Consider the following 25,466-nt stretch of genomic DNA (forward strand, 5'->3'; position numbering starts at 1 on the left):
CTCTCAGGTGACAGGTTGAAGCTTGAGGTACTACTACGTATCATTAAGTTGTTTTTCTCATTTAAAATTTCTTTTGCGGGATTTTTTCATTCAAATAAATATGACACTGTTGACCTACACCGTACCGCTCTAAACATTGAGTTTGGTCACATGAACCTTAAGCTTTGCGATTTTATTAAAGCACGTCTAAATGTGCCCTAAAGTTTTACTAGATGTGCAGGTGTGGGTTCGAGATGGCTCAACGAATATGCGAGAACACAAATGGACCCGCCGCAGGTACATCGTGCAGAGCGCGAGAGACATGTCGTATGGGATGTGGCATCTCACAAGGCCACACTTTGCTCACAGTGAGTACCTCCTTACACAGAGGTTGACACGGTCAATTTGTGACGTGTATAAACACAAGTCGGGCGACGACGGCGTGGTGGAGATCAGCCAGAGGAGCGGAGGGACGACGATAGTCCTCGACATGAAATCTGATTGCTTCTACAACTACAACCATAACCAGGTGTTCGCATACGTGGAGACGGAGCCGCTAAGTGTTTACAAGCGCTCGTCTTGAAATGATATATAGCACAACCACACTAGTAGAAAAGGGGGCTTTTGTCCCGGTTGGTAAAGGCCTTTAGTCCCGGTTTTTGAACCGGGACTAAAGGGTCGTTACTAATGCCTCCCCCTTTAGTCCCGGTTCTTACACGAACCGGGACTAAAGGCCGTCCACGTGGACGCTCCACCTTTAGTCCCAGTTGGTGTTATCAACCGGGACTAAAGAAAATTTTATGATATTTTTTTTAAAAAAAAACTTTTGCGGATTTTTTTTAAATTTTCAAATTTCTGAATTATTTTAACCTCTAATCTCTAATCACCACCCCTCATCACTGCTTGTATGGGATGTGGCATCTCACAAGGCCACACTTTGCTCACAGCGAGTACCTCCTTACACAGAGGTTGACACGGTCAATTTGTGACGTGTATAAACACAAGCCGGGCGACGACGGCGTGGTGGAGATCAGCCAGAGGAGCGGAGGGACGACGATAGTCCTCGACATGAAATCTGATTGCTTCTACAACTACCAACCATAACCAGGTGTTCGCATACGTGGAGACGACGGAGCCGCTAAGTGTTTACAAGCGCTCGTCTTGAAATGATATATAGCACAACCACACTAGTAGAAAAGGGGGCTTTTGTCCCGGTTGGTAAGGGTCTTTAGTCCCGGTTTTTGAACCGGGACTAAAGGGTCGTTACTAATGCCTCCCCCCTTTAGTCCCGGTTCTTACACGAACCGGGACTAAAGGCCGTCCACGTGGACGCTCCACCTTTAGTCCCAGTTGGTGTTATCAACCGGGACTAAAGAAAATTTTATGATATTTTTTTAAAAAAAAACTTTTGCAGATGTTTTTTAAATTTTCAAATTTCTGAATTATTTTAACCTCATCACTGCTTGTATGGGATGTGGCATCTCACAAGGCCACACTTTGCTCACAGCGAGTACCTCCTTACACAGAGGTTGACACGGTCAATTTGTGACGTGTATAAACACAAGCCGGGCGACGACGGCGTGGTGGAGATCAGCCAGAGGAGCGGAGGGACGACGATAGTCCTCGACATGAAATATGATTGCTTCTACAACTACCAACCATAACCAGGTGTTCGCATACGTGGAGACGACGGAGCCGCTAAGTGTTTACAAGCGCTCGTCTTGAAATGATATATAGCACAACCACACTAGTAGAAAAGGGGGCTTTTGTCCCGGTTGGTAAGGGTCTTTAGTCCCGGTTTTTGAACCGGGACTAAAGGGTCGTTACTAATGCCTCCCCCCTTTAGTCCCGGTTCTTACACGAACCGGGACTAAAGGCCGTCCACGTGGACGCTCCACCTTTAGTCCCAGTTGGTGTTATCAACCGGGACTAAAGAAAATTTTATGATATTTTTTTAAAAAAAAACTTTTGCAGATGTTTTTTAAATTTTCAAATTTCTGAATTATTTTAACCTCTAATCTCTAATCACCACCCCTCATCACTGCTCAATTTATCCTCTAATCTCTAATTTCTAATCACCCCTCATCATTCCAAATCATCTAACTTCCCGGACGGTCACCCATCCTCTCACTACTCCAGCCTGAGCACGCTTAACTTCCGGGTTCTATTCTCCCTCGTTTCCAAGTCTGCACTTGTTGTGTTTCCTGACAATAGTAAGATGTCAATTCTATTAACCCTCAGGAATTTAGCTTGAGCATGAAGTGACACATTTCACTGTTTGAGTTTGAAACTATTGTTTTAAAAAACAATTATTATTATTTATTAACACTAATATTTCTGGAATAATTAGTTTGACCATTGTTTGACCACTGTTTGACCATTGTTTGACCACAGTTTGACCAGATTTGACCAAAATTCAAAAAAATGAAATAATTATTTAGTAACACTAATATTCTAGAATAATTAGTTTGACCATTGTTTGACCACAATTTGAAATTTTTTGAATTTTTTTGCCTCTCCAGATCTTAAAAGCCCCGTATCTTTTTTTCTGTTAGGTTTTTGAGGATTTTGAAAATGTTTAACAGGGTCCCCCCGGTTAAATTCGGATGTAACTTTTTGAGTAGATGATTTTTCATATAAAAAACTTTTTCATCCGAGTTAGTATGCAAAAGTTATGCCCATTTTAAGAAATTCCAGAGAGATTTTGCAAATAAAGTCGAAATTCATATTTGTTAATTTTCCCAACAACTAGACCACATATCACATGGGAAACTTATTTTATTTTATTTTTTGACATTTCCATCATTTTCTTTTGTTTTTTCTAAAACTGAAAAGGCGGTCCGGGGGGGGGGGGGGGAACGGTACTAATGCCTCAAAGCCCATTAGTACCGGTTGGTGGCACCAACCGGGACTAAAGGTAGTCCGGGACTAAAAGGACTAACCTTTAGTCCCGGTTGGTGCCACCAACCGGTACTAATGGGCATCGCACCCTTTAGTCCCGGTTCGTGGCACCAACCGGGACTAAAGGGCCCAGGTGAACCGGGACTAATGCCTTAGCCGCACGAACCGGGACCAATGCTCACATTAGTCCCGGTTCGTGACTGAACCGGGACTAATGTGAATATTGCCCTGTGACCAAAGCCCTGTTTTGTACTAGTGCCAGTATGATTGGGTCTACATAGTATTTGCTAGTCAATATGTTATATGTATCGTCTATATATGTTATATGTATTTACATAGTACAAGCGCTTGTCAATATGTTATATGTATCGTCTATATATTTTATGGATTCTTATCGTGAATAAATTTGGTCTGAGCATGCATTATGACCAAATATTCTGATTTACAAGTGTTGCCTTTCAGCTTTTACCTACGTTCATGGTTGAAGTGGTGCATTTAGCTTCTGCACGAATTTATTAGCTCAATGTCAAAGGAGAAATATTGTCAATTTTTTCCAGAGAAAAGGATAATACCATCTGTGTACATGAATTTAAGGACTTTTGAAACTTTTAAAATTATAACTTTGAGAAAATGAACTTCCAAGAATTTTTTTAAGGACTGTGCTAACAACCAGTCGACTGGTTCCTTCGATCCACTTCTCCCGCTTCGTTCCCCTCCCCTTCTTCCGTTATTTCTTTCTGGCGCTCCGCACGATCAACTCTTCCGTTATTTTTTTCTAGCGATCCGCACGATCGAGTCACTCTCCTTCGATCCACTTCTCCCGCTTCGTTCCCCCCCTCCCCCTGGCGTGGTAAAAAAAGTAAAAAAAAAAAAGACATACGAGGTGGGACTCGAACCCACTACCTATGGTTCACCATATTTGTTCATAACCACCTGACCTAGCTTAAATTCCAGCTATAATGAGGTTGGATAATATTTATACATGTACGTGACGCGACCATGAGAAACCATTTTCTTTCTTTTCTTTTTTACAGATTTTTTCTTCCTTTTTGTACTGTCTTTTGTTTTGTTTTTCTAGATAGTCAGCTGCTTTGTTAGTATATACAACATAGTGGTAACTTTTTTTCTAAAGTACATTATGGCAACTTTAACCTAAAAAAAGTTGTTGACGTACCTCGGTAATTTATGCGTAATAACATGATAATTTTTGCACCATAGACCTGGTAATTATGTGCAACACATACCTGACAACTCAAGCACAAACACCGAGGTAAAATTTAACCCCAGGGAAAAAAATTGTTAAGCTCCGAACCTGATAACTCATACACAAACATCACGCCCCAATAACTTTTTCATAAAAAGCATGGTAATTTATACGCCACGAACCTGATACTCGTGGACAAAAGACCACATAAGTTATCGCGGGTATGTTTTCAAACAACTTCCTTCCCACGGTCAAAGTTATCATGGTGTTTGTACATGAGTTATCAAGTCCACGGTGCGTACAGAGTTATTGGGGGGGGTATGTTTTCGAACAACTTCCTCCCCTCCCACCACCCCCGGACCAACGTTACCGTGGTATTTACGCGTAAGTTATCACGTATACGTTGCGTACAATACCATACTATTTACACCGTAGTTATCAGTGATGTTTTTAAACAGCTCCTCTGTGGGTCAAAGTTATCACGGTGTCTGCGCATCAGTTATCAGGGTTGTGGTGTGTAAAAAATCATGCTATTTACACAGAAGGTGTAGGGGGATGTCTTCAACTTTTTATCCTGGGTCAAAGTTATCACCGTGTTTGGGCATGAGTTATCAGGTTTATGGTGTGTAAAATTATCATGCTATTTATGCATAAGTTATTGAAGGATGTATTATCCCACATGTAGCCCGATAACTACAAAAATTAACCATGTTGATAACTATATTACATCTAGCCCGATAACTGCATAGTGACCAGGTTGGTAACTATAATACATCTAGTCCGATAACTACAAAATAACCTTATTGGTTATTATTACACATAGTAACTATGTTGTGAGGTGGTGCATCTTGGCAATCTTCAAAATTTTGGTCCAGGAGAGGACGGCCGGTGGACACTCCCAATCTACTCAACTCCTCCCAAATCAAGTACAAGCTGAAGCATTGTTTTCAGAATTCATTGAACATTGTTTTCCTTGATCTAAGATTATTTCTTATGAATCCTCATCATCGCATGATTACATAGAATAAAAAAAATAAAAAATCTCCCGAGTCAAAGTAACCGTGGTATTTGTACGTAGTTTCTTATGACTACGTCGATTAAATTACCATGCGATTTACATCGAAATTACCAGGGGTATGTTTCAACAATTTTGCCCCCTTGCCAAAGTTATGAGGATCGAGGCACATAAGTTATTAGATCCGCGGTGTGTGAGTTATCGTGCTAAGCACACAACAGTTACCGGGGAATACTTCATCACCCCCCCCCCCCACACACACACACACACATCACCAAAGTTATCAGGATCGAGGCACATAAGTTATTAAATCTGTGGTGTGTGAGTTATCATGCCAATCACACAACGGTTACTAGGGAATACTTCATCACCCCCCCCCCCCCCCCCCCACATCGCCAAAGTTATCAGGGCCGAGGCACATAAGTTATCAGATATGTGGTGTCTGAGTTATCATGCTATTCACACAATAGTTACCAGGGGATACTTCATCACCCCCCCCCCCCGCCGCGCCGCCAAAATTATCAACACCGAGGTACATAAGTGTTCTCTTGGTGTCTCAAACTATAACATACAAAAAAGACTGAAATCAATTTATAAGTATACACTAGTAGAAAAAAGGCACATAAGTTATCAGATATGTGGTGTCTGAGTTATCATACTATTCACACAATAGTTACCATGGGATACTTCATCACCCCCCCGCCCCCCGCCGCCGCGCCGCCAAAATTATCAACACCGAGGTACATAAGTGTTCTCATGGTGTCTCAAACTATAACACACAAAAAAGACTGAAATCAATTTATAAGTATACACTAGTAGAAAAAAGGCATTAATCCCGGTTCCTAAGGGCCTTTAGTCCCGGTTCTGCAACCGGGACTAAACAATCGGGACTAAGGGCCCCACTTTTAGTCCCGGTTGTGTTACGAACCGGGACTAAAGGAGCTTCACGTGGCCGATGTGGGGCGCCCAGGTAGGAGGACCTTTAGTCTCGGTTGGTAACACCGACCGGGACTAAAAGGCAGCCACGCGTCAGCAGCTGCCAGGCACTGGGTTTTTTTATTTTTTTAAGGAGGGGTTTAGGGTTTTGGAGGGTTTAGGGGTTTCATACCGAACGTTTGGATTGATGTTATCGTGTTGTTTGTATGTAAGTTATCAGCTCTCGTGTGTATGTATTATCATGCTACTTACAGACAAGCTATCGTGCTATGTTGTCCAACAAGTTTTTTTTCATTAAAAATTATCAAGGTGTTTGTATGTGAGTTATCAGCTCTGTTATTTATATATTACCATGCATGCTACATACACACAAGTTATCACCATATATTTTTAACAACTTTTTTTTCCTTTTCAAAAGGTTATCATGATATTTGTATGTGAGTTATTAGCTCTATTATGCGTATATTATCATAATATTTTATAGAAATTGTCAGGGTATGTTTTTAAATAATTTTCATCCCAGGGTGAAAAGTTACCGAGTGTGTTTCAAAAACTTTTCCCTGGGTAAAAATTACCATTGATTTTTTTGTGGGTGTAAAATTACCTCATAGAAATCTCCACCATGAGTACAAAAAAATACCTCATACAAATCCCCACTTGTAAATGGCATGGCTCGGAGAAAGTAGAAATTTTCTTTGATCATTACATAAGTACAAAAATAACCTAGCCCATACCTAATCAAAACATGGAGTCGGTCTAGATGGTTACTTAGTGGAATATTAAAACATGCATCCTCCCAGGTCAAAGGAACGAATCCTACCAGCAGCTCTCTTTTTGGTGACAATGTTGCGATTTTAATGCAACTAAATTAGTGCCGGCAGATCGTAATCAATCATGATTTAATGCGAGCGAAATTGAAACCTACGATTTTAATGCCAGGAAATTAGCGCCGCGAGATCGGGATCGGACGAAGATCAGATCGTTCGGATCTGTTGCAAAATTACAGTCGGCAGGAGAATAGCTTTCTTGTTTTTTTAACTTCTAAATTTCCTGAACAAAAAATTTCTGAACAAAACTTCCGCCAGATTCAACAACGGCAGAGAGAATGCCGCTGCGACAGGGATAAACATGGAGGGAAAAAAACAAGCCACAAGCTCGTTACTGGCGCCAAAGGGGGGGGACATATATAACACTGATTCCCAAGGGCTAACCTTCCGCCATCAATGCCGCTAGTTACATACATCACCACCACCACCGGAAAAGGCAGGAAGAAGACAACATTACGTCGATACCAACACAAAGATACGCGAAGCCTTGCCCAGATCCGAAGGGCCCGAGATGGCAAAGACGCCGCCTAGCAGATCAAAGAATGACAGCTCAATGGGAGATTGGAGGAAGCTTTTTCGGCCCCGCCTTCACCACCACTAGAGTTGAAGCCATGGACAACCAAAAATCTAACTACGGCATCTAGAGTATTCAGCGCACGCGGAAACAAGCTTTCATAGTTCCCCTCCCTCCCACTGTTGCTGGAGCAGGCAACGGCGATGACTGCTCAATGGGAGATTTGAAGGAAGCTTTTTCAACCCAAAAAATAAATTGCAATTTAATTCAGTGAAAAATGTAACTTGCAATTTTCCATACAAATTTCTTGAAAATTGTAAGTTGCACTTTTTACTAAACTAAAGCACCACTTTTCAAAGTTGATTGGTACTATACAAAAATCTCAGTCGTCTCAGAATTAGGAAAACCGTTACACATATTCACTCATGTAATTGCTTTTCGTTAAATATGAAAAATAAGTTAGTTCGTTTGATGTCCTTTACATATCAATACCCCTCCACCGTTAGTTATCATCAATATTGTTAAGGACTAATTGACTATGGGTGTTTTTTCTCAAAAGGAGGATGACCCCCGGCCTCTGCATCTAGAAGGTGCATGCAGTTATTTTATTATTTATTCACGAAGACCTTACAAAGCAGTACATCAATATGTCTGAATCCGCCATCTTGACAACATCTGTCGCTACTCCTATCCACTTGTTGAAGGAGTGCAGAAATATTGAGCCAAATACCCAGATCTCTCGCCTAAGCCTAACAACTAAAACCCCCGGTGGCCACAATTTAGACCCCACGAGTCTACGAAGTGCCTTTTGAATTCAACAAACTAGTTGGAACGATTTTCTTATAGATAAAATACACAAGAAACAAGGTTATGGCTGGTGACAAATATAAGTGATGGACAAGTCAAGATATGTTATAATTTGTGTTTTTTGCTTGTTGTTCTAGTGGATCTGACTACATGATAGTGATTGACAGGTGTATCCACTTAAGGACAACTTCAACACGGTGGCACACTAAATGTCCGCGGACACATCCGGACGTGTCCGTGAAAAGCGCTAGGAGCGAAGGTCAACCAACCGTAGTCATCAAATCCAGAGTGGTCTGGGCGAACCTAAAGAAAAAAATATGGGATTTGGTACACCGGGCTGCCCCGGGCAACGAAACCCATTTGACGCTCATTGCCTCAAATGGCGATTCGCACAAAGAGGCAAAGAGCGAACCTGATTTGGTCCGGCCATTAGCTAGGTAGGTGCTATAGCAATCCTGCTTTTGGTAACCTGGAAGGTCTTGTTCAGCTTTTTACTGATTTTGGAAACCTTCTAGAAGGTTTTGATCTATTTGTTTTGTTTTATGTTGTTTCCTTCATGGATTTTTTAAATTTTCTTTTTCTATTATTTTCTCTTTTTTTTGAAAAAAATGTTCCTGAAATGTTCAAGATGTTCGCATTTTCAGGAATTTTGTTCAAATTTTCAGAATTATTCGCGTTTCCCTAATTTTGTTCTCGCTTTTCAATAAAAATCCATTTTGTAAGAAATGGTTGAAATGTTCAAATTTCGGTGGACTTTTTGAAGTACTGTTCGTTTTTGTTCTTTCATAAAAATATTGGTATTTTAAAAAAAATCGTAAAAAATTATGTTTTCAATAAACTTTACTTTCTATATTTAACACACATTTTTCGGATTTTTCAAAAAACATGTTAAAAGTGTTTTTAAGAAAATTAAAAAAACAGAATTTCAGAAAATGTTCCCAGGTTTAAAAAAACATTCTATATTTTCTATAGGACCACAATAGAAAAACTAATAATTATAAACCAATAAATAAAAGATAGAAAAGGCTAAAACCCAACAAAACGACAGGGGAAAAAATGGCAGTACGTCACTTCTTGTACCGTAGCCTAAAATGGGCCGGCCCAATCGGACCTCCCTGTTCGTCGCCCTGTCTATTTGACACATCCCGGTCCAGAAAAAAAAAAGGTTTCGTCCCCGATTCCACTGGAGGGGCGTGCGGTATCTTCTCCTGCGACGCGCCGCCGCCTTCAGGACGCCGGCGTGCTCTTCCTCCCCCGGCCTTCTCTCCGGAGGTACCTCGACGCCGCCCTGGCGTACGCGCCACCACGCCTTCTTGATTTTTTTTCCTTTTGCTGGGACAGCGATGGCGCCCTGGCGTGCCTGAATCCTTTCACCTTGGCTGCACTTGTTTCCTGAAGAAGAAGAAAAAATACTGTCGCCATCCCTACCTAGCTTAGCTTACAAGGTTAATACTTACTTGGATTTTTTTTTACATCGCCCAGCTGAAAGTTTACAGAAAGAAGCTATGAGGGCTCCTGGTCATGCTAAGAAGGTACTCCCTCCATTCCAAAATAGATGACCCAACTTTATACTAACTTTATATGGAAGGAGTAATTCCGATGGACCAGCTGCCTTTTGTTCATCAGATATCATTATCCTGATGGTTAGGTTGCAGACTGGTGCCATTGGCCATAAACAACTACACTCTCTGCTCTAATTGGAACTGAGAACTTGTATGTCAGTATGTATTCACAACCACATTAACATTTTCACAGGTGAAAAATGTGACGAACATGTAATTGACGGCAAGCGGGGCATGATCTACATTCCAGACCAGAAGGTTTGTGTCTATTCTTTTTTTTATTCAAGAGTTGTGAAGTTTAAATTTAACCTATTGGTATACTAATCTGCTTCATGTTTTTATTACTGAAGATTTCAAAATTGACCTTAACAAGCGACATAAAAGGTCTGAAGCGGGCGCTCCGTGACGCCAAGAAAAGCAAGGGGCATTCGAAGAAGCAAAAGGTCAACCCTGAGTGAATAATACAGTCATCGTATAGTGTCGAACATATTCTGTTAATGCTTGTTCCAGAGTTATTGTAAGTCTGCATTGCGGTACGGAGTCAGCTAGGTAGTTTTGTTTCTATTGATTTTTTAGGTGTAATGGGGCTTACGGTGCTATATGTCATGGTTCGTGTTCTTGGCCTTGGTCACCGACTCACCGTAATATACTAATATTGTCCATATTCTTTGGCTACAGTCACTACTGTAGGTCTTCATCATCGATCAAAATAAAGTTTCAGTGTGCTTGCTTCGGAGTTGATGTGACAAGTCAGCTAAATAACGTTCTGTTTAGATCTAAACGCTAACGGAGCTGCAACTTCAACTTTTTTAACTTCATGTTTCTTTAACTATATTTTGTGTTGTGTACTGTTTTCCATATCTGCCGTGATAAATCATCGATCTTCCAGTTCTGTAAGAGTCCACTCAGTACAGATTTCCATTCGCTGCCAGCCGCTAACACAACTCTGTTTCAACATTTTATTTTCAGCTGAGGAAGAAGAAGAAGCTCGCTCCCAAGAGCGCAAAATGAAGGCGAGTGAAAGCGATGACCCAAGTGACACACACCAGCTGAACCAGTTGTCTCCTTAGCGTCTTAAGATCATGGAATTTAAGCTTTGTATACTAGCTACCTGCAACTTACTGCTGGGTTTTAACGCCTTAATCATCCCAGGAATCTTTTGAGAGTAATTTCTGCCAAATGCAGGGTCTTGTGTATGGGTTTTGTAGCAAATTATACTTTTTATGAGTAGATTTTTAAGTGTAGTACTGCTATTCGCACCATCTTATCTCAATATAGCAACCACCGCCTATCAAACAACAACTTTTTTGTAGAAAGGGGGTTGAGGGTGGGAAGAGAGGGAAAATTAGTTTTTTTTTCATCTTAAAGCAAGGCTTTATTACTAATCATAGTTAGGCGTTTCGCCCCGTGCAAACTCAGCGGCTAATCAGCAAATTTTGGCAGATGTTGCCTTGCTCCCTGCCAATCACAGTAGACACATCAGTGTAGTCCAACTGGCAGTCTGCACAACCCTTAGACTATGGATACACACATATGTACACCTGACAAATTCTGTCATATAAACAAGAAATGGTAATTCATAAACTGATCGAACTGAAATGTCATGGGTGACTACACCGACTCATCTAGCTAGATATTTAGTCATGGCTAAAACAGGGGAATCCACAAGCCCACATCAAGAAACAATCAGTTGTACAATCAAATCAACTGCAACATCAAATTGCAGCAAGTTGATTCTTGTCTACAAACTACAACAAGTGGCATTCTGATGGAACAGTTTCAGAAGCCACTCCACATGGACTCTAAGCATCTAAACATAATACACTGCTAGAAGAAAAACAAGTATAGACACAATGACAGAAGCATTCCCCCGTTACTTGGTTCCCAACTCTAGGGCCATCCATCTCTCTCTAAACAAAAAAAAAACCAGGGCCATCTTGTTTGATTCTTCATTATCAAAATCAACTTATTATGAAAGAATTGCCTGACGCTATCAGCCCAAATAATGTTCATAACTCGCCCTGGCATGCGGAAGGAGAGGTCTGTCCATCAGTAAACACCTTAACAGAGCAGAGCGTTCCTCCAGCTTCATCCGCGAACGTTATCTTCCTACGTTTCCTCGGCGCTTGTGGATGTGGAACAGCCTTCTTTCCCTCCAGCGTCTGTAATTAGGATTTTAGTAGTGGTGAGCGGTGACACAAATGCAAGCTGAGAGTTCAGAAAACACTGCAGTACTATTAAACAAGCTTAAAAGCAGGAATACCAACCAATATTTTGCAAAAGCGGTTGCAATCCTTGTTCATTATAGACAACCATTTCCTTGTAGTTCTCTCGACATCTAATGCATCCTTGGATGCTGCTCTCATCTGTGAATGATAATCATAAGATATCAGTCAAGTATCTGACCAGATTAGAGTTGGGAAGTAGCTGTGAACTTCAAACAGCTCCTAATTCATGATCTGACAATATCTTAAGCTCTGGTAAGCCTAAACAAGTCCCTCATAATTCCAAGGAAAGAAGGTAGACTTGCACTAATTAACGCACAGACAGGATAAAGCACATTTAAGTACACCAATAATTAATAAGGCATGTGATATTTTCAGTCCCAACAGATGGTTTACATTCAGAACCGCAAATGTAAATCAACTGTAAATTCTGCTGTACAACAAGAAACTAACTTTGAACAAATCATAGCATCATAGTACTAGTAAGGGAAGGAGCTTTAGCTTTATATTATGTGATATAAATAGAAGCAGCTAACAGAAACAAAATTAGAGAAACGCAGAAAGACAAATCTGAAATACAACTTTTGTGCTCCAAAGCCAATATATGATGTAACTTCATGGAGCAACAATTATTATCTACTTATTTTGTTGGATCATCAATCGGTTGCACAGCAGTAAAATCAAATGAGTTCACAAGTATCTAGTACAATTAATAATGTCTCACCTCGGCAGTGTTAAAACTGGGAAGCAAAGAATGTGATTCCGATGACAAATTTGCGTCCACTAAACTTCTCATGTGCTTCAAGCTCCTGATAAGATTTGCTGCAATGTTCTCTATATCATGCATCTGCCTTTGTGAAAACTCAACAGCTTTCTCAGTGTCCAAAAGAACAGATGGACTTGTCATCTGAGGAGATGGAGATTCTGTTGACTTGACATCTCCTTTGCTTGTGGAGACAGAAGTTTTGCTCTTAAGTTTGCTGTCTGTGGTTACCATAGATTGGTCTTCAAGATTAATCTTTCTCTCTGAAAACAGCAATGGTAACATGAACAATAAGAAATACTATAAAATTAACTACTCTGCTAAAAAAACACTACAGATAGCATAGATTGCTTACTCGTCCTTTGGACTCCACACAAATCAATATCAGCCCAAGCATTGCAAAACTTCTCCTGACAAGCTGGTGACATAGTCTGAAAAAAAAGGATAGTGTAAAAGATGAGAAACTCGTTCACAACTATTCTTTGAAACATGATTAAAAGAGCTCTGCAGACCTTTCTCTTGGACAACAGTTTTTTTGGAGTATGAACTTCAATTGATCCTTCATCAATGGAAGAATCAGACGCCCTAGTTTGCCCATCAGTTCCCAGGCAGGATGGAGTTGAAATTGAAGCTTCAGCAGAAATTTCCTGTGTTTCTTCAAGATTAGAGGAGCTATCTGATATTGCACATCCAGTTTTGCCCATGTTAACACAAGCCTGGGATAACTCTTGTTGAACAACAAATGCTTCTCTTGATTCTTGATCATTAACAGATCTACAAATGTCAACATTCATTGTACCACTTAGCTGATTCATATCCTTTGATGGCTCATCCATGTTGGCAAGTAAGATGTGACCATCATGTGAAACATCTGCTACAGTTGGTGGGCTCAGAATCACAACAGTATCTGGAACTACAACAGAAGTTTTTGTTTCAAAACAATTCCGCTGCACATGATTTTTCAGAGCATCATAAACTATATTTTCTAGCCGCCCATCTTGAGCGTCAAAATGAGCAGTATGAGCCAAATCAAGAGTTTTGTCATAAGCGAAATTGTAGCCTGTGGCTGCTTGTTCAACATTCATATGCAGTAATATATCCTGTGTTTTCACATCATGGCAGACTAGTGAATCTGATTGACCCTCCACCGGCATCTGCACAACCTCCTCAAGTGAAGTACAAATCTTGTCTGTGCTTCCACATGAATCAGGTTGCATGACTACCAATGTGCGCCTCACATATGTTTTAAACTCATTAATTGGAGAAGACTCTTCCACAGGTTTTATGCTTTCTGATGTATTGACCTGAACAACTTCTGGATACCTGTATTCATTGTTATCTGTCTGATCATCACAAGAACGATTAACAGAAGACAACAGAAACTCATTCCCAACAGAAGACTTATTCACATCTGAATTACTTGTATCATCCAATGATTTCTGATGGTTGCACACTTCATCAATGGGATCTAGTGAAGAAAAATTGTGATCCGTCTTTTTTTGCTCCACATTGTCATGCAAATGTGCTTCGGTGTCAGAAACATCCTGTTCAATCGGTTGGGTGATGAAACCAGGCTGCTGTCCACATCCATTATCTTCTATGGGAAACTGATGCAGCACAACAGATAGATGGTCACCGGTGTGAAATACTGTATTTTCCATTTCGGCAGAGCAGATGTCCTCTCCAGCTATTTCTTCATTATGTTCTGCAAGTACAGAAAAAAACAAAATTTGTCAGTTTTGATGCAAAAAGGATCCCCAAAAAGGTTTGCTTCAAGAAAAAAGTAATGGCTGAAAGACAGAAGTCATGTGGATTGATCTTCAATACTGAGATAACAAAGAACTGGAATATAAGAATTTTATTTGGATAACAATACCCACCAATAGCAATTCTGCAGTGCTCTTGATCTACAGCTCTTGTTTCAACCTTCACTGTCATTGGGTCATGGAGTGTTGACTCAAATAGGATAGTTTGTACAGGACTGACTTCATCTCCCTTTGGTGATGTATCAACTGGTTTCGTAGCATGTGGAGAAGATGATGCATCCATCTTTCTTTCTGCTTTACAAGGTGGTATCTTTTCCTTCTTCTGTTTCAAAGCAATAAGAGGCTCATCAAGATCAACTTCCTCATCTGATCTTTCATCCCCAAAATCCCCACACTGAGACTGATTCTTAGTGCCAGATTCTTCAGAAATAGCTTTTGGAGCCTTCTTATTCTTAGGTTTACACCGAGCTCTGAGATCCTTGAGTTCTGAGGGTGAAGTTAAGGCAGATTCTTCAGAATCAATCATCTCAGTCTTGACAGGGTTTAAACTGGTGAAATCCACTTCATAACTGTCACTGTATATATCACTTAATACACGGGTCTTCTTGAATTTTGCGGGTCTTCTGAGGGTCAAATCTATTCTGTTAACCACGCAAGACATCGTGGCTAAATGACAGTCGACTGATTGAGCGCCTTATTTGTAGCAAAATCTATTCAGGGAAGCAATAAAAGGGCCCCTGTAGACATTAAAAAAATAGGTGTTATAACCAAGTAAATGGGTGCGGATAAGCATCAATATCTTCACTAGAAATGAAGCCGTCTTTCAAAAACAGACACCATATTATGATATTCATGGAAGCATCTTCGAAGAATCACAATATGTTTGAGGGCATTGCAATTAGCTTGTGTATTCTTCGTAACAGAGCAGAAGAAGAAAAAAGAGCTTGGCACAAGATTAAAAAACAGAGCATAAAAGTAAAATCTTTTACAGTAATAAACAGCTGTGCTTCCAGTAGGGGAAAGCCCTCAAATTTGTCATCAATCTTACAAGTACGAATCCCTCAACAAGCTCTAGCTCTGAGCCTGCTGTTACTGCTAGTCTATGACCCACCCACCGGCCTAGAATGTGCTACTAGCTCACAAAAGTTGCAACTTTACAAGAGTCCCAGCCATGGCGGATTCAACGCAGCCCACACACAGATCTACCAGTGCTACAACTCATTTCATCGGCTTGAGATGCGAAAAATAAACACAGATCTAGACCCTGCCGGTACCTGAACCTGAAGAACCACCGGCCCCGGGGAAATCGAGGAAGAGCCGCGGGACGGTCGGCGTCGAGCTCGAAGAGGGCGACCGCCCGCTCCGTCCGGGGAGGCGCCGGCCTTGAGGAGGGAGGGGCTGAAGGAGGACGGGGGGAGCGGCGGCGGGCAGAGATCTCGGTGCCGGAAGTGGAACCCTACTCTGCTTCTCGACTCTGGATATCGCCGTATGTATGAGGGGGGTGGAGGCGGGGAGGCGGCTTGGCGCGAAGGAGGGGGGGCGAGGGGAAGTTGGCGCCACGGTTGGTGTTGGTTGGCGGGAAGGGGAGCGAAATTTTGTAGCGGCTGGCGGCAGCCCGCGCCCGCCTGGACAGGGTTTGGGCTCGACTTCGGATTCAGGACAACAAAAGGTCGAGGAGAGACGTGGCGTGGAGAAAGACGCGTATATTCAAGTCGATCAACTTTGTAGGAACATCCTTATGAAAATTGATAATTACACATAGATCATTGTAGATTTTTTTTTGCGGGTACAGATCATTGGAGAAATCGACGACGGCTTCCTCACACGCTGGCCGGCGGCGCGCCGTGAGCGAATTTCAATGGGCCCTCTGGATCTCCGAGACACCATCGCAATAAGGAAAACGGTGTTGACGCAACGGATGGAAAGTCGTCGGTCGGAGCCAGAAGACGTCGACAACAACGATGTGGAAAACACATCGTCATTCAGGAGAAGAAGGCGGCAAAGAGGACTGGACGACCACACCCCAGATTTGGCCAGACACCATTGCAATAAGGAAAACGGTGTTGACGCAACGGATGGAAAGTCGTCGGTCGGAGCCAGAAGACGTCGACAACAACGATGTGGAAAACACATCGTCATTCAGGAGAAGAAGGCGGCAAAGAGGACTGGACGACCACACCCCAGATTTGGCCAGGCGGTTTCAGTGAGATCTAACCTCACAAGCTCCCTAGTGATGCAAAAAACTGGTTGAACATCACCAGTCAGAGAAGGAGAAAGAGGCCCACGAAGCGACGTCGTCTGCTCCACCAGAAGACTTTGAAGTAGCCGCATGACATGAAAACACAAATCAGATCCACCCCCCCCCCCCCCCAAAAAAGTAGTGACCGAACAATCCACCCTGCTCTACGATGTCGACGAGACCACCACCAGCTAAGTGGATGAGGCGTTGGGAAAACTTTATTCTTAATCCACACGGTGTCACCATCACCATTGCAATGTCGTCACTAGGAAACTAAACTCTAGCCCTAAGAGAGTCTAACTACAACACCCACCACATATCATGCATGGTCCCCCGTCCCATTGGGAACGGGGCCCGCAACCACCACAAACGGAGTCAATGGTGGCACGGGCAAGGAGGGTGACGTGTTTACCCGGTTCATTAATTTGGAAATTGTTTGTCTTTTTTGGAGTTCACTCGGGATGATTGATTCTACGGATAGAATTATTGACCAATCGAAATCACAACAACCAAGTCAAACTCCCACCTAGCTAAAACACGAGAATAGCAGTAGATAGTAGCCTAGCAAAAAGGGAGTAACAAGCATATAACCACCACCACTGCGACGTCATTAACAATATATCACAACTTTTGACGAAAAACACCACACACTACGTTAATTTTTCATATAAAACATTGACCGAGAGATAAATGTATTTCAGGCCCGATCATGACAACCGGGGCCGCCTGACGTGGCAAGGATAAACGGCGTTGTCAAACGTCTGTTCAATTGGTTGCGGGCCCGCTAGTAGCAGTCTCCTCCCTCTCTCTTTGTCTCTTTGATCAACTGGATAGGGGAGTGCGCCTTGGCGCACATTGCCTAGTCCATCATGTTGGTCCAGCGTCCAAAATGATGGCAAATTCAATATAACAAAGTGTGCAAATACATCACCAGGTTGCATATCTAATCGCTCGGTAAAAATTTTACACTAAAAGTTGCATGCTTAATATCTCAGTTAAACATCGCAATTATTGGTTGTAAACAATGTTTTTTGGGTACAACCAGTGGTGGAACCTTAGAAGCAGTGACGCGGCTGTCTTCTAAGTTGCCACTAGTGGTTGTTACATTTCTTTAAACATAACCATCTTTTCTTTTGTTGGTCATAGACTATCATAATGTGAAATCGGGAAACCAAAAACACATGGTATAGTTTGAAGCAAAAGAAGCAACATAGGCATAGGTGGAGTAATAGTAGTAAATGCAGATGCATGTCGGTCTACTTATCTCGGACATAATGCTTATATATCGATTATGCCATAAATAATGTCATAACTATGCGCTTTTCTATCAACTGCTCAATACTAATATGTTTACACACCGTTGCTATGCTAGTGAGAGATGCCTCTAGTGAGCACTATGACCCCCCGAGTCCATTCACTTTATATTTACTAAAACCCTAAATATCCTTGCTGCATTTATTTATTCTTATTTTTCTTTTGCAATTTATCTATCTATCACTATCAAAATTAATCTTTGCAATTAACGAGTACAGGGGGATTGACAACTCTCTTGCCCGCGTTGGGTGCAAGTATTTTGTTCTGTGTGCATGTGTTGTTGACGTTTGTTTGCGTAAGTCTTCTACTGGTTTCATAAACCTTGGTTCTTAACTGAGGAAAATACTATATGCTACTCCATCCACCTCAAAATAAGTGTCTCAGGCTTAGTACAACTTTGTAGCAAAGTTAGTACAAAGTTATTTTGAGACGGAGGGAATACTATCCTACATCATTCTTCCTCTCCGAGGAAATCCTAGCGCCTATCACAAATATCAGTGACCGGACTGGCTCAAGCAACCACCACGACAACGAGGGCAACCATGAAGTGGAAGCCTAGCCCTCTTAAGGAGAGGAGCCCATCGTCATCTTCGATGATGAGGGGTACCTCGTTTGTAGCCTACTAAGGACTTAGGTTTAACTAGCTACTACGGTTAAGCATATTCGTTTTACCTTTTACTAGTAGACACCGAACGACCTGTGTCTGTAAAGCACAAATAAAAAAAATACAAAATGACGAGTTGAAGCATCGAACTCACGCCCTCAAAGACCCGACCACATGCTGCTAGCCACTCGAACAAACACGTCCTGCCAACCAATGACGAGCGAGAGTATTTAAAAACATATTGCAGTGATAGATTCCATTTTTTGTTTTTTCCTGATTTTTTAAAATAATTATTATGAATTGCCGAATATTCTTGGAAACACGAATAATTTTTGAAATTCTGAACCTTTTTTTGCAAATTTCAACATCTTGGGAAAAAACACGAAAATAATTTAAATGTCAACATTTTTTAAAATGCACAAACATTTTTTGAAACATGAACCTCTTATAAAAACACGAATATTTCTTGAACATGTGAGCTATTTTTGAAAAGGGAACATGTTTTGAACTTCAGAATTTTTTATAAAATTTGTTTTTTAAAAGCGAATATTATTTGAATTTGTGAACATTTCACTAAAACAATAATGTTTTTTGAATTTGGAAGTTATTCAAAATCTCGAACAATTTTGAAGACACAATGATTTTTAAAAAATGTGAACATTTTTTATTTTGATCAAATTAAAGTTCCAAACATAAACGGAAACATTTTTTTGGAATTTTGAGCATTTTTGCAAAATAAAAAAAGAAATTCCAAACATTTTTTAAGAATTTTTAATTTAAGAAAAAGGGTAGAAAAAACTTGGAAGGAAAAAGAAAAAAAAGAAACAGGAAATAAAAAGCAAAATAAATAGAGAACACAGAAAAAAGGAAAACGGGTCGGCCCAGTTTTTGGTGCTTTGTGGGAAGATCCAACTATATATCGCCACGTGCGGCAAATAGGGTTTTCCTAGATGCATCGGCAGGAAAAAAAGTGGACTAACTTCGCTGGGCAACAGCGCGAGCGTACAAAATTCTGGACAATCTGTTTTTTGTTTTCTAGGAGAAGGACATACAAAAATTTAGTACCACCTAGGATAGGAAAAAAATCGGCGGTGAACGGATGAAAAAATCAGATGAACGCACCTTGCTTTATTAGTAGGTATAGACATGTGCTGCACCTGCCTTTCCTATATATACTCTAGTCACTTATCCAATGTAATGTAATTATGCAACCTGATCTTTAAATACTGCTCTATTGTGCAATGTGATGTTCGGTTGCACTATTTGGTTCAGATCTACGGTGTGGTGTTTAGTTGCACTGTTTGGTTCAATTATGCAATATAATGTTCACTTGTCGAGGTATAATTTTGTATTGCTAATTATACATGTGAGAAATAAATCAAATTTGGTTGTATTAAATACATGAGAAACATATACAATTGCTATATTTTTTGGGTGTTAAACATGCATGTTGTGATTAACTGGTCTTTTCAAAATGAATTTGTTGGGTCTGCAATGTGTTTATTCTTCATTAACCTATTTTATTCATAGGGTGTCAATTCATAGTGAACCTGGTTAATATTTACCTTATGTAATTACATGGTAACACTGGGAGACACTTAGAATTACCATCGAGGTCTGCTCATGGTCCTTTGGGTAATAGCACAATATTTTGCAATTGCAAGAAAACTTTTAATATTTAGGTTTTAATAATTTGGTCTTGCATGTAGGTCTCGGTGTTAATGGTTTAGACCCATTGTTCAACCCGTTTTGCATATGAGGAAATGAGATATTCATGAATATCAGTCAAGTCAAGAAACTCAGAAAAGATTGTTAGGATAAAAACTAACGAGAAAAACAACAAATTCTTTGTGTGCGTAATGAAGAAGACATGATGATATTAACTGTCTTACCTTATTCTTTTCCCTTGCACACCATTTCAATATCTAGAAAATATATTTATAACTATCTCTGTTTTCAGTCCTTTGCAAAGCAGTTCACCAATGATTACCTGTGAAATCACATGTATGCTCAAGAGGCAAGGGAGGTATTCATACAACACCCACGGTATAATATCGAAGTCTTCCTCAAGAAGGCGAAGGATTGGCAGGCAATCATCCACAGGCGTTGCCCTAAAGCAATGTCACTGGAAAATTACTGAAGCGGAAGACGAATATTAAGCCTTCGACAATGTTGAAGGTCCTTGCAACTTTAGGGCAACGGGTGTTCATGATTGCCCTCCCATCCTTCGTCCTTTTGAGTAAGACTTCAATATTATACTGTGGGTGTTGTAGGAATACCTTCCTTGCCTCTTAAGCACACAGGTAGTTTTAGTGGTAATCATCTATGAACTACTTTGAAAAGGACTCAAAACAAAGATACACATAAATATATTTTGTAAATATTGAAATGGTGTGCATGCGAAAAAAGGTAAGACAGTTAGTATTGAAAAATACACTGGAGCACCTGGGTGCTCCACCCTCTATATGAAAATTAAATTAAAAAATACCAGGAAAATTAAAAAAAATCTGAAATCCTCGGATCTCAAACTTGGATACCCAATCTACTCCCATACGAGTCTCATAGAAAAATACCAGGAAATGTGTCTGTGATGAAGAAAATACAGTTCGAACTAAAATCCATCCAAACAGTTTTTTTATACATAGATTTTTTTGTCTTTTTGCCACCGATAGTTTCCTGGTATTTTCTCATAAAATTGCACACAAAAGTAGATTGGACACCCAAGTTTCATATCCCAAAACCCCAGTTTTTTTAATTTCCCAGTATTTTTTTAAACTTAATGTTCATATAAGGGTCTGGAGCACCCAAGTGCTACAAATCCTCTTCCAGTTACTACCATCCTATAGTTGACTAATGTCTTCACTGCGCACACAAAGAATTTGTTGTTTGTCCTCACTAGTTTTTTATCCTAACAATCTTTTCGAGTTTCTTCATTTCTAGCTCTATAATCACCTCGTTGTGTGTGTTTTGCTGCAGAAAAAACAGGGATGAAGAAGAGTTAAAGTCATGCATCGGTTCAAGATGGTGACTGCCAAAGCTTATCTTAGGGGTCAAGGGTGGGCGCTGACGACGCGATAGACTGCTGGTTGATGAGCTTCAATTACTTGCGCTAATATGGATCTGGTTCGTTGACATGTGCTTGCTTGTTATCTGCGTATGCGTTGAAGTCTGGCTTTTGCTTGGGCCTGTAATAGTGCTAGCCATAGATAGGTTATTAAGAATTGCATTCAGGGTTGAGATGGTCAGGGAGCGCCACGCGCAGAGAAGGACACGCAGTTGGCAGTTGAGATGGTCAGGGAGACCAGCTCGAGGGCCGAGGAGATCAAACAGAGGGCCGCAGGCGAGACGCGGTTGGTGCAGGAGAATGATAAGGAGGATGGACAGGCTGTGGTGAGGGGGGCGGGCCAGGAGAGGCCGACCAACGCGGACCCACAAGGAGCAGGTCAGGTGGCTTCGATTCTCGTGTCCGAACCGTTGGATCCATTACGGTCGGATCGCGCGGTGGCCACAGACAGCTAGGCGGAGGCTACTTTGTCCTCGCCACAGCAGATCATGGACCCGGCCTCTGCCATACCACGGTCAGTTCAGCTTTCGGAAGGATGGGCCCCGGTCACAGAGCTGATTGGCACGGAGCCAGAGTTGGTGGGATGCGACAGAGGTGGACTGGGAGACCAACTGGATGCCTTGGATCAGACACAGGCAGAGGGCATGGATGGGACTATGTCGATGGTGCATGCACAGAGGGACCCACAGAGGGTGGGAAACGAACTGGTGCTGCATGGCAGCCCACGTACGATGCTAGGTCCGGTCGAGAAGCTGACGGACAAAGAGGTGGCTGCTTTGGGCAATATCAAATCGTTTTGTGCATGGTTGCTGAAGAAACTGGCACCGCCGCTTCTGAAGGAGATCGAGGGTTTGCGAGGGGTGCGTGCGGGGCAAGACCCGTTCACGCCTAGGCGCACGACCCGTTTGACCGGGACGGGCGGCAACAATAAGAAGACGAGGGCGACGGCTGCGGAGTCTGTGCTGCTCAAAGCACTTGGGATTGTGAGCAACGACCTGGCGGTCACGGAGGATGCGCTAGGTCAGCTCAGGGACATGTTCGATTCGCCGGTCCAGGAACAACAACTCCGGGCGACCGCGGCTTTCTTCGGGAAGATTGTCCCCACCAACCTGGCAGGAGGGATGGAGCAGACGGCATGGGTGGCCATTTAGGCTAGTTTGTGCTGTTCCGGAGGCCATTCACCACGATGTCATACACAGCTGTGGAGTTGGTGTGTTGGAACGTGAGAGGGCTCAACAGCCCGGCTATGAGGAAGACGCTTAGGGAGTTTGTGGATACGGTGCGCGTCGCTATCATTTGTATTTTGGAGTCCAAACTGGAGAGGGTGGATCAGTTCACCATGTTGCAATGTCTAGGTCCAGCTTAAGATGGTTTTGCTTACCTTCCTGAGACTAGGGGGCATCATTGTGGGTTGGGACTCGTCCAAGGTGCAACTTTCAAACTTCGCGTTTGACACAAACTTCCTCACGGGTTTTGTGTCACCGCGGGAGGGACCCACTTGGTGGATGTCGGTAGTTTATGAGCCTCAGTCTGATGCACAGAAATTAACCTTCCCGGAAGACCTTGCGGAGAGGCGCACGCTTTGCCCGGGGCCGTGGCTAGTCATCAGGGATTTCAACTTGATTTTGCATGCGGCTGACAAGAGCAACAACAGGATTGACCGGAGAATGATGGGCAAATTTAAGAGATTCATTGATGATAATGCTCTCAAAGAATTCTTCTTGCATGGTCGGAGGTTCACCTGGAGTAGTGAGAGGGAGGAGCCAACCTTGACAAAGATTGACAGGGCTTTTGTGTCGATGGATTGGGAGATGGACCACCCGGACTGCCTTCTACAAGCCATGTCCACCTCGGCGTCAGATCATTGCCCTCTTTTCCTTGCGCTAGAAGAACACTTGCATCCGAAGAGATGATTTCGGTTCGAGCTATTCTGGGTCAAGCTTGAGGGCTTTCTGGAGGCGGTCAAAGAGGCCTGGGTGTGTGATGAAGGAATTACCGATCCTTTCCATCGACTGGATGTGCTACTGAGGAACACGGCCAAGTTCCTCACGGCCTGGGGACAGCACAGAGTGGGCAACATTAAGCTGCAAATCACGTGTGCCAATCTGGTGATCCTAAGGTTTGATGTTGCACAGGAATCCAGGCAGCTGACGGAGGGAGAAAGATGGCTCAGGGCTTCTCTTAAGCACCTGGTGCTAGGGTTGGCGTGGCTCGAGAGAACTATCGCGCGACAGCGGTCGCGTATCAGATGGCTGCAAGAAGGCGACGCCAACACCGCGTTATTCCACCTGATTGCCAATGGAAGGAAGGCGAAGAATTTCATACCAGCGCTGTCGGTGGAGGGGCAGGTCATTACGGACCAGCAGGGCAAAGAGGAGGCGTTCTTTGAGGCTTACCAGGAGTTGCTTGGGAAAGACAGGGCGAGGGAGCACTCGTTAGATCTGGAGTTCTTGAACATTCCAAGACTAGACCTGTCCGAGCAGGATCTTGTGTTCCAGGAAGAGGAAATCTGGGCGGTGATTAAGGAGATGCCATCGTAGAAGGCACCAGGGCCCAATGGATTTATTGGGATATTTTTCCAGAAGGCATGGGAGATCGTCAAAAAGGATGTGATCGCGGCGATGAATAAGCTATTTCTGAATAATGGCCATGGCTTTGGTCTTCTCAATCAGGCGCTCATCACTCTCATTCCGAAATCGCCGGAAGCTTGCAGGATCAAGGATTTCAGGCCGATTTGTCTGCTACACAATGCCCCAAAACTCGCTTCTAAGCTGCTGGCATCGAGGCTTAGCAGACGCATGCCGGAGCTTGTTAACATTAACCAGCCGGCATTCATCAAGGGGAGGAGTATACACGATAACTTCCTGTTGGTGAGACAGATGGCTAGAAGATTGCACAAGAGGAAGGTTAAGGGGGCCATGCTTAAACTTGACATCTCACGAGCGTTCGACTCGCTGTCATGGCCTTTTCTTTTCGAGGTGTTGAGAGCGAAGGGATTCTCGGAGAGATGGTTATCTTGGGTGGCAGTGTTACTCTCCACGGCTACGTCTAGAGTGGTGGTTAACGGATGCGCTGGCAAGAAATTCTCACACGCATGCGGCCTGAGGCAGGAGGACTCGCTCTCGCCGTTCCTTTTTGTGATTGCCATGGATGTGCTCACTGTGATTGTAAGGAAAGCACATGATGATCAGATTCTGTCGAAGATCAATGGTTGTGGTCCACTTCAACGCCTGTCCTTGTACGCCGATGATGTGGTCCTATTTATCAAGCCTACGAGATCTGATTTGGAGTTTGTCAAGGAGGCTCTTAGAATGTTTGGCGCGGCATCTGGGTTGAAGGTAAACTACGTGAAATCCTCTGCCATTCTGATCAGAGGAGAGGAGGGGGATGGGGAAAGGCTGAGGAACATATTGTCGTGGAAGATTGATAAGTTCCCGTGCAAGTATCTAGGGCTGCAGCTCAGCATCAAGAATCTCTTAAGATCAGATTGGCAACCGATCGTTGATGCAGCCCTACGAATTCTACCTGGCTGGCAGCGGGGGATGGTGACTCGGTCGGGCAGGCTCATCTTAGTGAATCAAGTAATGAGGGCGAGACCTACTCACCATCTCATTGTCGCAGAAGCGCCCAAGTGGGCACTGGAGAGGGTGAACAAAGGTTGCCGAGCCTTTTTCTGGGCCGGCTCGGAGGAGATTCACGGAGGGAAGTGCGCTGTGGCATGGCAGAGGGTGTGCAGCCCTAAACAG

General features: G+C 42.6%; 1 protein-coding gene and 1 pseudogene across 1 annotated transcript; one reads left to right on the forward strand and one right to left on the reverse strand.

Annotated features, from left to right (window-relative positions):
• The first annotated feature begins 9,322 nt into the window (after window positions 1-9,322).
• LOC123048439 (ribosome production factor 2 homolog) lies at window positions 9,323-10,894 on the forward strand (annotated as a pseudogene).
• A 405-nt stretch (window positions 10,895-11,299) lies between these two features.
• LOC123051218 (uncharacterized) lies at window positions 11,300-16,033 on the reverse strand. The gene is made up of 7 exons (XM_044474031.1): window positions 15,774-16,033; window positions 14,614-15,236; window positions 13,246-14,438; window positions 13,089-13,164; window positions 12,695-12,996; window positions 12,013-12,111; window positions 11,300-11,907 (listed from the first exon to the last, which is right to left on the reverse strand). The coding sequence occupies exons 2-7, from the start codon at window positions 15,158-15,160 to the stop codon at window positions 11,755-11,757; spliced, it is 2,370 nt and encodes a 789-aa protein (XP_044329966.1). The 5' UTR covers window positions 15,161-15,236; window positions 15,774-16,033; the 3' UTR covers window positions 11,300-11,754.
• Window positions 16,034-25,466: the final 9,433 nt, after the last annotated feature.

The sequence above is a fragment of the Triticum aestivum genome, chromosome 2D (assembly GCF_018294505.1).
Source record: "Triticum aestivum cultivar Chinese Spring chromosome 2D, IWGSC CS RefSeq v2.1, whole genome shotgun sequence".
NCBI classification, from domain to species: domain Eukaryota; kingdom Viridiplantae; phylum Streptophyta; class Magnoliopsida; order Poales; family Poaceae; genus Triticum; species Triticum aestivum.

Bases quoted from the DNA above. Each gene is read 5' to 3' on its own strand.
- LOC123051218 (XM_044474031.1), bottom strand. From the start codon at position 15,160: ATGTCTTGCGTGGTTAACAGAATAGATTTGACCCTCAGAAGACCCGCA. The intron at 12,997-13,088 runs GTAAGCAATCTA...TGCTGTTTTCAG, and splicing joins GTGTGGAGTCCAAAGGACGA to AGAGAAAGATTAATCTTGAA. The intron at 12,112-12,694 runs GTGAGACATTAT...TATCATTCACAG, and splicing joins CCAGTTTTAACACTGCCGAG to ATGAGAGCAGCATCCAAGGA.